A 13,526-nucleotide genomic window follows, 5' to 3' on the forward strand; every position below is an offset into this window, starting at 1 on the left:
AGCTGAGTTTCCACGGAAACAAGGCGAGGTGGCCCGGGTTGGAAGACCAACTCGAGCAATGGCTTAATGAGCAACGTACAGCTGGGAGAAGCGTCTCTACAGTCACCATTCGACTGAGGGCAATAACGCTTGCAGAAGAAATGGAAATCGAACATTTTCAAGGAGGTCCGTCTTGGTGCTTTCGTTTTATGAAACGGCGGCATCTATCCATCCGGGCAAGGACTACCGTGGCGCAGCAACTTCTGGCGGATTACAAGGAAAAGTTGGCCATCTCCCACTCCTACTGCAGTAAAAAGATTGCCGACAAACACATCCAGCCCAACCACATCACCAACATGGACGAGGTGCCGCTCACTTTCGACATCCCGGTGAACCAGACTGTAGAGAAGAAGGGGACCACCACGGTAGCGATACACACAACGGGGCACGAGAAGTCTGCTTTTACTGTTGTGCTTGGTTGCCATGGAAATGGACATAAACTGCCACCTATGGTGAAGACGCTGCCTAAAGAAAGGTTTCCAGCCGAAGTCATCGTTAAGGCCAATCAAAAGGACTGGGTGGACGAGGAGAAAATGAGAGAGTGGCTGAGTGAGGTGTACGTAAAGAGACCGGATGTTTTTTTCCACGCTTCACCGTCCCTGTTGATCTGTGACTCCATGCGCGCCCATCTCACAGCCGCTGTGAAAAACTAAGTGCAACTAAGACTGGGAGGCAACGCCGGGCGAGTTACGCCACCATATGTGAATGGATTGTGGATGCTTTGGCTAAGGTATCTGCTTTGACTGTTGTCCGAGCTTTCGCGAAACCCGGCGTCATTGCTGAACAGCCCCCCGGCGACGAGACTGACACCGACAATGACGAGAGGGAACCCGGCGTGTTTGATGGAGAACTTGCCCAGCTGTTCATTTCGGATACAGAAGATGAGGACTTTGATGGATTTGTGGATGAGGATTGATCAAAAAATAAGGTGAGTACATTGTTAAATAATAAAGTACAACTGAACTCAGTTTTGCTCCTGCTGCCTTTTTAAAAACATTGTTTTAGTGTGCATGCATGCTACTGTATGATTTAAGCTAGCGTATGTTTTACCATGCCTGCGCCCCATAATACGGTGCGCCTTATGTATGTGTTATATACAGAAGTAGACCCCGTAACTGAGACTGCGCCTTTTAATGCGGTGCGCCTTATGGTCGTAAAAATACGGTAGTTTAACTGCCTTTCTCTGTAGCGTCACTATTTTAACATCAAATAGCTTTTCAGTCGTCAAACTACTTTCATGGTCACAGCGATAGCAAAGTAACGTTCACAGATGCTACATTTCCCCCGACAGTTGTAAACATTGAATGCAACGTCACATTATACGTACCTTATCTCAAGTCTGCCATTGACACCGACCGACGGAGAAATGTGAGCCACCGACAAACAACAATAGGGCAAAGGTGGGGATCTCAGCAATTCCCATGGGCTATATACTGTACCTCGGCAAACTAATGCCTCTTCTTGAGCCCCTTCAGTCCACTTATACGTCCCAGTGTTGGTACTTTGCGACCCCAAAAAGAAACTACCAAGAGGACACACAGCCAGGTACACTATATTGTCAAAAGTAATTGTTCACCCATCCAAATAATTGGAATCAGGTATTCCAATCGCTTTCATGGCCAAAGGTGTATAAAATAAAGCACCTAGGCATGCAGACTGTTTTTACAATCATTTGTGAAAGAATGGGTCGTTCTCAGGAGTTCAGTGAATTCCAGAGTGGAACTGTGATAGGATGCCACCTGTGCAATAAGTCTAGTCGTGAAATTTCCTTGGCCCGAAATATTCCACAGTCGACTGTCAGCTGTATCGTAAGAACGTGGAAGTTAAAAATTCCCATAAACGCACTCCTCAGTCTTGTGGACAGCTTTCTCAGAAGAATTTAAGCTAGTATAGCTTCAACGTCATATTAAACCCTATAGATTAGGAATGGGATGTCACCTAAATTCTTACGTGAGTCAAGGCACGTGAGCGAATATTTTTGTCAATATAGTGCATGTCTCGAAGCTAACACAATTATCGCCAGTCTAGCAAAATTAGTCATCAAGACTTCAAAGTCAGTCAGCACTCAGCAAGCAGTGCGATTGTTTAAAAAAAATAAAAAGGCAAGCATTGGGTGTGTGCAGTGGCGGACCTAGCTTGTCAACAAATCAACAAATGTGAAATCACATTGTTTCCGTGCCAAATCGCGTTGTATCGAATAATCTTTTTGCTCCCATACTGATCTGAATCGTATCGTTCCGCCCTTAAAACTATTATTGAATCAAATTGTAACCTATGTATCGCGATATGTATAGAATCTGCCTCATGCCAGAGATTCCCAACCCTACCTAAAAGCCTGGTACGTACACACACAAAGATAATCACGTGTGACTATCTCAAGGTCCAAAGAGTAGCCTCACCGATTATGCCAAATTTTATGAATATAGGATTTAAGTTAAATAAACATTTGAATTTTAAATTTTTAGGGGAGGTTTTTAGTATTAAAAGTATAGTATTAAAAAGAGCGCCTTTGATAAAATGTTTCTAAGCAGCAAGTACTGTAATTTCCTGTGTATAATGTGCACCCATGTATAATACGCACCCCCAAGGTTTACCTAAAAATTCTGGAAAACCCTTCTACCCATATATAATGCATGATTTTGCTTCTACCCATATGATCAAAACATTAAGTATTATCTTTTTCTTTTTTTCTTTTTCAAAGAATTATTCTGAACATGTAATACTTTCTTGCTCTTATTTTGAAATTCACAGCCCTACTTTTTAGTAAATTAGAAAACACAGAGTTGTGCTCATATGTTTGATTACCCAGGCAGAATTTGTAAGATGTGTACAATTCTTTAAAGAAAACATAAAGGGCCAGGCAAAACACATTTTAATGGGATTCAAATTAAACTGTCAAGCATTACAGAAAAGCATTATCATTGAACAAAACGTAACCAAAAAGAAATTAATGATGGTTGTTGTTCAGTCATCAGTCCTATTAAAAACAAAATAATAATAATAATAAATATTTCACAAATTCTGCCAGGGTATCTAAACTTATGAGCACAACTGTACATATATGCAGTCATACATACCGTGTCATATTGGAAAGAAAGTGTAGGCTACACCTTTTTCATAACCACTAGGTGGCGGTGGCATATTAGAATGAAAGTGTACACCTTTCTCATAACCTCTAGGTGACGGTGGCATTTTGGAATAAAAGTGTACAGCATACATTTATAAAATGTGAAAGTTCCCCCCCCCCCCATTTTCCCCTATACCGATGTATAGTGCGCACTATTGACTTTTGTAAAAAATTTTTTGGGGGGAAATGTGCATTATACATAAGGAATTATGGTAGGTATTTGACGCTGTGGGTGTCTCTTGAGCTCCAAGAACCTCTTTATGCAGGATTCACTGAAGCATGGCTGGGTAAAGTATGGCCCGCCGCCCCCACATACGACCTGCTCCATTCTTTCAAGCGGCCCATTTATTTGATTAATTTCTCATTCATCAATTGGTTGGTTGATTTTTATTTTTTACTTTTTTACACTGGAACAAAAATATTAGTAAAAAATCTTAAACATTTAACATTATTTGTTAATTATAGTAAAATCAATTATAATGAATATTTAAAATGAGAATATGAAAGGGGAGGAAAAAAAATTTTGTCCCAAGAAATATTTTATTAATTTCTCATTAATCAATTACTGTTGTTGCCGATTCCAGTTTATTTTGTAGAAGGTGATGTCGGCGTAAATGTTTTGTCATATCATTTGTATTTCCATCAATGTTGTGTGACACTTGTAACATACCATGGTATTTTTGTTCACAACGCGCTTGGCATCAGGGTCATATTTAATATGAAAACCAGAGTAGATTAGCCATGTTGCAACTGCTACCTTTGCATGTAGCTTCTGTCTCAGCAGCTTGGTGTAAATGAATGTGGGAGGGGAAGTGTAGTGCATCTGTGTGCCACAATGCAGCAGAACAAACTAGTCGAGCCCTGATTCTCATCGTCAGAAGTTGACGAAGTAAATAAATAATTGTGTTTTGTTCAATACAGTGCATACCGGACCGAGACCACTGCATCGTACAATTTGATACAAATATATGTACAGGTACATCTAAAAAAAATTAATTTTGTGAAAAACTTAAATATTTTGCCATTCATTTGAGAAAGTGAAGAAACTATATATATATATATATATATATATATAAAACATTCAATATTGGAAACTCATGGTGTCACACCCTATTCAGCTAATTCACACCCTATTCACTTTCTGAGATGACTGACAAAAAAATGTAACTTTTACAAGCCCAATTTCAATGAAGTTGGGACATTGTGTTAAACATGAATAAAAACAGAATACAATGATTTGCAAATCATGTTCAACCTATATATAATTGAATACATTACAAAGACTATATTTAATGTTCAAACTGATAAACTTGATTGTTTTTAGCAAAAATAGCATTAACTTTTTTATTATTTTTTTATGGCTGCAACACAATCCAAATAAGCTGGGACAGGTGGCAAAAAAGAACATCCCACAGGTGAACAGGCTCATTGGGAACAGGTGGGTGCCATGGTTGGGTAGAAAAGGAGCGTCCCTGAATTGCTCAGTCATTCACAAGCAAAGATGGGGCGAGGTTCACCTCTTTGTGAACAAGTGCGTGAGAAAATAGTCGCACAGTTTAAGGACAATGTTCCTCAACGTACAATTGCAAGGAATTTAGGGATTTCATCATCCACAATCAGAATCATCTTTATTTTGCCAAGTATGTCCAAAAACCACACAAGGAATTTGTCGCAGGTAGTTGGAGCCGCTCTAGTACGACAACAGACAGTCAATTGACAGAGAACACTTTTGAGACATAAAGACATTGAGAAAAACAAATCACTGAGCAATAAAGGCTTGCTAGTTATCTTGTCATGCCGGTACAATTTATTAATTTTTTAAATTATTTTTTTTATTGACAATTGTCCAAAAAGATGCATAGTCCCTCAGCACTTACAGCAGTTCGAATGACTAATATAGCAATAGTCCGGTGCAATGACCATTGTGCAAAGGGCGCCGAGACTTCAAGGAGTATATGCAGTTTAAAGTGGCTAGTAGCGCGATAATCTGGGACGATGTTGATTGTGCAAATGTTGCAGATACTCCTCAGTCAGTGTGCGCAAGTGGGCAGATGCTACTCTGGCATTTAGTCCATATCATCATCAAAAGGTTCAGAGAATCTGGAGAAATCACGGCATGTAAGCGGCAAGGCCGAAAAACAAGATTGAATGCCCGTGACCTTCGATCCCTCAGGCAGCACTGCATCAAAAACCGACATCAATGTGTAAAGGATATTACCACATGGGCTCAGGAACACTTCAGAAAACCAATGTCAGTAAATACAGTTGGGCGCTACATCAGTAAGTGCAACTTGAAACTCTACTATGCAAATCAAAAGCCATTTATCAACAACACCCAGAAACGCTGCCGGCTTCTCTGGGCCCGAGCTCATCTAAGGTGGACTGATGCAAAGTGGAAAAGTGTTCTGTGGTCCGACAAGTGCACATTTCAAATTGTTTTTGGAAATTGCGGACGTCGTGTCCTCCGGGCCAAAGAGGAAAAGAACCATCTGGACTGTTATGGACGCAAAGTTCAAAAGCCAGCATCTGTGATGGTATGGTGCTGTGTTAGTGCCAATGGCATGGGTAACTTACACATCTGTGAAGGCACCATTAATGCTGAAAGGTACATACAGGTTTTGGAGAAACGTATGCTGCCATCCAAGCAACGTCTTTTTCATGGACGCCCCTGCTTAATTCAGCAAAACAATGCAAAACCACATTCTGCACGTGTTACAACAGCGTGGCTTCGTAGTAAAAGAGTGCGGGTACTAGAGTGGCCTGCCTGCAGTCCAGACCTGTCTCCCATTGAAAATGTGTGGCGCATTATGAAGCGTAAAATACTACAACTGAGACCGCCGGACTGTCGAACAGCTGAAGCTGTACATCAAGCAAGAATGGGAAAGAATTCCACCTACAAAGCTTCAACAATTCGTGTCCTCAGTTCCCAAACGTTTATTGGATGTTGTTTAAAGAAAAGGTGATGTAACACAGTGGTAAACATGAGCCTGTCCCACCTGTTGCTGCCATCAAATTCTAAGTTCATGATTATTTGCTCAAAACAATAAAGTTGATCAGTTTGAACATTAAATATCTTGTCTTTGTAACGTATTCAATTAAATATAGGTTGAACATGATTTGAAAATCATTGTATTCTGTTTTCATTTGTTTAATACAACGTCCCCACTTAATTGGAATTGGGGTTGTACAAGTTTCATTTATTTTTTTAGATGTACCTGTATTGTTGCGCTCCTAATATTTTCCATAGTTCAATTTTCTCACACTTTTTAACCTTGCTTTCAATATTCTTTCATTGTGCTTCCTTCATGTTTCAGCAAAACACATCATCAAGATTGATGGAAAAGCAGGTCTCTTCAAAGGGCTTGGTCCAAGGCTTTGTGCAGGCACCATCGGCACTGTTGTGCATAGTAAAGTTGTGCAGGTATGTTTGATTCTGACTGTTTATGAACGTAGTCACACCTAAAGATTGTTGCTCAGATAACAGTAACCGCACCAACCAGCCACAACATAATGCTCAATCTAATGAGAAGCAACATTGTAAAAAAAATTCTTATTCATCATTCTCAGTTGCCTTTTTATTTTTTTCACTTAACTTTACTGCTTCACATGGGTCTACCTACTTTAGTGTGAGTTTTTGATTTTCTACTACAAAACAGGACTTGACTAGCATCAATAATTTAGTATTCTTTATTGCAGACAGGTCCATATACAAGCCCAATTCCAATGAAGTTGGGACGCTGTGTTAAACATAAATAAAAACAATAAAATGATTTGCGAATCATGTTTAGCCTATATTTAATTGAGTACACTACAAAGACGAGATATTTAATGTTCAAACTGATTATTGTTTTTAGCAAATAATCATGAACTTGGAATTTTATGGCTGAAACACATTCCAAAAAATCTGGGACAGGGTCATGTTTACCACTGTGTTACATCACCTTTTCTTTTAACAACATTCAATAAACGTATGGGAATTGAGGACACTAATTGTTGAAGCTTTGTAGGTGGAATTCTTTTCCATTCTTGCTCGATGTACAGCTTCAGCTGTTCAACAGTCCGGGGTCTCCGTTGTCGTATTTTACGCTTCATAATGCGCCACACATTTTAAATGTGAGACAGGTCTGGACTGCAGGCAGGCCAGTCTAGTACCCCCACTCTTACGACGAAGCCACGCTGTTGTAACACGTGCAGAATGTGGTTTGGCATTGTCTTGCTGAAATAAGCAGGGGCGTCCATGAAAAACACGTTGCTTGGATGGCAGCATGTATTTCTCCAAAAACCTGTATGTACCGTTCAGCGTTAATGGTGCCTTCACAGATGTGTAAGTTACCCATGCTATTGGCACTAACACAGCCCCATACCATCACAGATGCTGGCTTTTGAACTTTGCGTCCAGATGGTTCTTTTGCTCTTTGGCCCGGAGGAAACAATGTCCACAATTTCCAAAAACAATTTGAAATGTGGACTCGTCGGACCACGGAACACTTTTCCACTTTGCATCTGGGACTGTTCTTGTTTGTTGGAACAGTCAGAACAAACAGTACACAGTCCAGTTGCCATGATTCAACCTTTCAAAATGAACCACACACCAGTTGCACATAAAATCACTGTGTTCAAAGAACAAAACCAAAGAAAATATGAATTTCACAATAAAACAAAAGTAGAATTGAATTCAATGAAAACTTACTGTCAATTGATGTGAAGTGCCACTAATAGTTTCACAACAAAGTGCTCCTTTTCTTTATTTCTCCAATCCTTAAAGGGTTTAGAGGTAAGAATAAACTTTTGGCGTTCTTTTTTTTGTTCAAATGTTCTGCATGAAATAGCACATGCTTAGATGTTGACAAAAAAGCAAACCTCATGAAAATCAGTTGAGAAATGAGCAAGTTATGATTTCTATTCGATATACATGCATTGCATTTGATAGGGTTGTTGCCTCCACCAACGCGGCTGATGCGTAGGAATGTCATTTAGCTGGTATGTGCTCAATTCATGTTTGTGTTGTTGTTTACACTCTGAAATCACTCTGCTAACCCCTCTCCAATTGGATGCACCGTCTGACGCCACAGCGATGCTGTTCAACTCGAGTGTATCGTAGACATTTGTAAAGAAAAACACTTAAACTCGAGGCGCAACGGCACGTTGTGAACAGCATGTACACTGGACGGCATTCAAAATGCAGCGCAAAAAGGCTTTTGCAGATGCACGTACATGTCTTGGGGTCCTTCGAACCCCTGCGACTGCCTCATCGAACCCCGGGGGTTCGCTCAAACCCAGGTTAACAGCCACTGGCTTCGAGGTAAATCTGTAGGAGCTTTTAATTGAACCGACTAAGACTTCTATTATGATGCTCTCTAACTTGTCCAGTCAACACACAAAGCTGAAGATCAGCTGTCTTAATAGTGCCTTGAATGTTGGCACCTGAGTGGAGACAAACAATTGACAGGCGATATGGTACCTTGGGACTCAAAGCAGCAGCCTCAGTGCATCAATATCGGCAACTTTAAGCCTTCGCATACTCAACTACTTATCGTTGGACTGAGCAGTGTACAATGGCATCATATAGGTCCTGAACAGTGAACAGTCATCGTCAGAGCACATAGAGAACTTTCTAATCAGCCTAATGTTAGCCTGGGAATATACAGGTGCTGGTCATATAATTAGAATAGCACGAAAAAGTGGATTGATTGCAGCAATTCCATTCAAAAAGTGAAACTTGTATAATGTAGACATATTGCAACTGTTTATTTCTTTTAATGTTGATGATTATAATTGACAACTAATGAAAACCCGAAATTGAGTGTCTCAGAAAATTAGATTGGAGCTGTGAAATATTGAAGACACCTGGTTGCCACACACTCAAAAAAAAGGCCTTTAAATGGTCTCAGTCTAGTTCTGTAGGCTACACAATCATGGGGAAGACTGCCAACCTGACAGTTGTCCAAAAGATGACCATTGACACCTTGCACAAGGAGGGCAAGACACTAAAGAGGCTGGGTGTTCACAGAGCTCTGTGTCCAAGCAGGTTGAGAGGCAGAAAAAAAGTATACAACCTATCGGGATAACCGCACCCAGGAGAGGATTGTGAAACAAAACCCATTCACAAAGAGTGGACTGCAGCTGCAGTCAGTGCTTCAAGAACCACCACGCACAGACGTTTGCGAGACATGGGTTTCAGCTGTCCCATTCCTTGTCAACCCGCTCTTGAACAAAAGACGGCGTCAGAAGCGTTTCATCTGGGCGAAAGACAAAAAGGACTGTGCTGCTACCAAGTGGTCCAAAGTTAGGTTCTCTGATGAAAGTACATTTTCCATGTCCTTTTGGAAATCAAGGTCCCCGAGTCTGGCGGAAGAGAGGAGAGGCACAGAATCCACGTTGCTTGAGGTCGAGTGTCAAGTTTTGGGGTGCCGTGACATGTGCTGGTGTTGGTCCTCTGTGTTTCCTTAGGTCCAAGGTCAACGCAGCCATCTACCAGGACCTTTTAGGGCACTTCATGCTTCCTGCCGCCGACCAGCTTTATGGAGATGCAGATTTCATTTTCCAGCAGGACTTGGGACCTGTGCACAGTGCCAAAGCTACCACTACCTGATTTCAGGACGGTGGTATCCATCCATTCTTGATTGGCCAGCAAACTCGCCTGACCTCAACCCCATAGAAAATCTGCGGTGTATTGTGATATGCCAGACCCAACAATGCAGAAGAGCTGAAGGCCACTATCAGAGCAACCAGGGCTCTCGTAACACCTGAGCAGCGCCACAGACTGATCGACTCCACGCCACGCCGCATTGCTGCACGAATTCAGGCAGAAGGAACCCCAACTAAGTCTTGAGTGCTCATACATTTCTCGAAATATTTTTTAAGTAATATTGAAATTTTCTGAGATACAGAATTTGGGATTTTCATTAGCTGTCAGTTATAATCATACATTAAAAGAAAGACACACTTGAAATATCAGTGTGTGTAATGAATGAATATAATATACAAGTTTCACCTTTTGAATGGAATCGCCGAAATACATCTACTTTGTGATATTGATATTGATTGATGATACTTTGATAATCGTACGACTAGCACCAATATTTTACAGCACTGACGATAGATGCCTTTGTCATCCATCAGATAATCCTCAGATATGACACGACCAAGGTATTTAATTTGCTCACACTCCTCAACGGGAAGCGAGGGCTTTTTTTCAAATCCCTTTGAACCGTTTGGACATGGACTTGCAGGAAGACCGAGACATCCGCAAAGCCCGACGCCTCGTTGGCAGCCCGTATGCACACTCGCCTACCGTCGTAACCCGCCAGTGCTGCCATTTGCGGGGAACTTTCTCATGCTTTCCTAAATACGCAATAAGAAGAACAAACATTTGCTTTCTATGTGACACACAAACTCGCATCAAATCTGTGACTTACTCTATAATATGGAACAACTTCCATATGTACATTTCCTGTAACTAATTCTCAAGCCTGTGTGACATTCGTATCTGCGACCTAAATAGACAGAAGAAACAAAACAAAGTGTTTGTGTTAAAGGCACAGTATGACACAACTCTTGTATTGGGTATCATTTTGTTGTGGTTGGCTGGACTGTCTTGGGATGTAAGGGAGTCAAAGTTAAATATTTGTATTTTTTTTTAAACATATATTACCATGAAAAAATATGGTTAAAAGGTATGCCCTGTTGACCATATTTATTTATTCATTCAATTTCACTGTAATTAAAATGTAAATTCACTATATTTTCTTGTTTGCCACAGAAATGTCACGAACAAGGGACACTTGAGGTAAGAGTGGATTATATACATTTTTCCATACGTTCAGCCTCACAACTACACTGCCGTGAAGTATTGGCTCCCTTCTCAAATTCTTGTATTTGTGCATATTTCCCCCACTTTAAGGTTTAAGATCATCAAACAAATGTAAATATGAGACAGATATAACCGAAGTGAACTTAAAAGGCCGTTTTTGGTGCGTTTTTAAAAATATTTTTTTTCGCACATGCTGGATTTATTAAGGAGCAGCTCAGTACAACAACAGACAGTCGATTGACCGAGAACACTTTTGAGACATAAAGACATTGAGAAAAACAGTCACTGAGCGATAGAGGGTTGCTAGTTATCTTTGTTTTGTGTTTTGACAATTGTGCAAAAAGATGCAGAGTCCTCGAGCACTTAGAGCAGTTGGAATGACTAATATAGCAAGAGTCCGGTGCAATGAGCATCGTCAAAGGGCGCCGAGACTTCAAGGAGTGCATGCGGTTTAAAGTGACTAGTGGCGTGATAATCTGGGACAATGTCGATTGTGCAAATGTTGCAGATACTCCTCAATCAGTGTGCAAATGGAGCAGATGCTACTCTGGCATGAGTGGCCAGTGTTGGTCAACAACAGATATGCAAATAGTCAAGCGTGGCGAGACGACTCCAGTGAGTGCACGAGTAATATGTAATATAATTGGCCTGACAGAAATGTGACAACTGTCTCAAGACAAAAGAAATTGGCAGCATGTTGCAATGGAATTGTAGGTGAGCTGTTGATGTTAAGAAGTTGATGGCAAGAGGGAAGAAGCTGTTGGAATGTCTGCTAGTTCTAGTTTGCATTGATCGGTAGCGCCTACCTGAGGGAAGGAGCCGGAAGAGCTCGTGACCAGGATGCGGAGGGTCCGAGAGGATTTTGCACGCTCTTGTCTTCGTTCTGGCAGCGTGCAAGTCCTCAAGGGTGGGTAGGGGGGTACCGCCAATCTTTTCAGCAGTTTTGATCGTCCGTTGCAGTCGGAGTTTGTCCTTTTTTGTAGCGGCACCGAACCAGACTGTGTTGGAAGAACACAGGACCGCTTCGATGACCGCTGTGTCGAACCGCCTCAGCAGCTCCTGTGGCAGGCCGCGCTTCCTCAGAATGAATGTTACTCAAAGAGTTTTTTTAGTCTCTTATGCAATTTCACGGTCATCGTTTAGACCTCCTGCTATTTAAAAACAGCATTTTAACTTCACTTGGGTTATATTTGTATATTTAAAATAGTTTGATCTTAAACATTAAAGTGGGGAAACTGCTAAAATATAACAATTTGAGAAGGAGGCCAATACTTTTTCACGGCACTAAGTCCACACACTGAATTTGACTAAAACTGCAACCTGTAATTGTTTTATACTCTTACGCCTATTTGTGAGGGATGTCTGCATAAAACTAATCCAAAAAGTAGTTGTTAGTTGACCGCAATCTGTTCCGCGACTCTGGTTGACTTCCAATTTCCTCCCGTCCATTGTCTGACCACTTGTCCTCATTAGGGGTTCAGGTCAAATTGAGCCTATCGCAGCTTCATTTGGGCGAAAGGTTGGGCATGACCTGGCCTGGCCACCGAACAATCACAGGGCACATATAGGCAAACAACCATTAATGCTGACCTCTGTGACTACCCACTACGCACCTCTCCCCCTATTAGTGGATATGTTGTAATTTAAATATATGTTTTATTTTTCGGGATTTTCTAATATACTGTAAATTTTCTTCAATTTTAGGTACTTTGTTATCCATTGGTTAATAAATGGGTCAGTTTTTCCTCATACTTCCTGTGACTGATTATTGTTCTCTGTTTGAGTAATATCATTTGATCAAGTCTTGTCTAACATTGCCTACTCCAAAATAAGTCAAATGTGGATGATTATTTTGGACCGATATCGGTATCGGCCTAAACTCAAGGCTGCAATATCTGTATCAGATCAGAAGTGGAAAAAGTTGGATCGGGGCATCCCTAAAATGTGTGTGCGTGCGTCATATACATACACACACACACACACACCCTTTTCAAAAAATACAATATCATGGACAAGTTTATTTCCACAATTCCATTCCAAAAGTTAAACTTTCATAGATTCGGTGCCCACAATTTAGCGAGTTGGCTGGCCAGTCACGCACTGTGATGGCATGGGCACCAAACCAGGTTTTGGTGGTATGGGCAGGGGCCAGGTCCTGCTGGAAGTTGAAAGAAAGAAAGAAATATATATATATATATATATATTAATGCGTGTGGCAACTCAATATTTCTCTGTCAAATGTTTCAATTTTCTTTTGGAAATAAAGTGACTCATTTGCATTTTTTTCCCCCTTTTGTAGATTCTGGGAGGCCACCAGAAGGCTGTCGATGGCGCCTTACAACATGTTGTTAATGAGGTAAAACAGATTAGTGACAAGAACAGTTACACTATTTTTCCTATACATTCATGAATTAACCAATACATTTCCTGGTTAAGTTGGCATTGGTATTTAATCAGTCCTCTTCATCATGCTGTTCACTTTTTGACATCATGAGACGTCACCTAGCATTCGATCAACAGCATATCGCCATTGCGAGGCTTGGGACA

General features: G+C 40.9%; 1 protein-coding gene across 3 annotated transcripts in view; it reads left to right on the forward strand.

Moving 5' to 3' along the window:
- mtch2 (mitochondrial carrier homolog 2) overlaps window positions 1–13,526 on the forward strand; it is a 38,511-nt gene that overhangs the window by 9,198 nt on the left and 15,787 nt on the right. For all 3 annotated transcript variants that reach the window (XM_061756077.1, XM_061756069.1, XM_061756087.1), the window contains exons 3-5: window positions 6,481–6,587; window positions 10,929–10,955; window positions 13,279–13,335. In XM_061756077.1, coding sequence (XP_061612061.1) covers window positions 6,481–6,587; window positions 10,929–10,955; window positions 13,279–13,335 — 191 coding nt within the window. The remainder of the gene's footprint in view (window positions 1–6,480; window positions 6,588–10,928; window positions 10,956–13,278; window positions 13,336–13,526) is intronic.

Source organism: Phyllopteryx taeniolatus, chromosome 2 (genome assembly GCF_024500385.1).
Source record: "Phyllopteryx taeniolatus isolate TA_2022b chromosome 2, UOR_Ptae_1.2, whole genome shotgun sequence".
Lineage (NCBI taxonomy): Eukaryota > Metazoa > Chordata > Actinopteri > Syngnathiformes > Syngnathidae > Phyllopteryx > Phyllopteryx taeniolatus.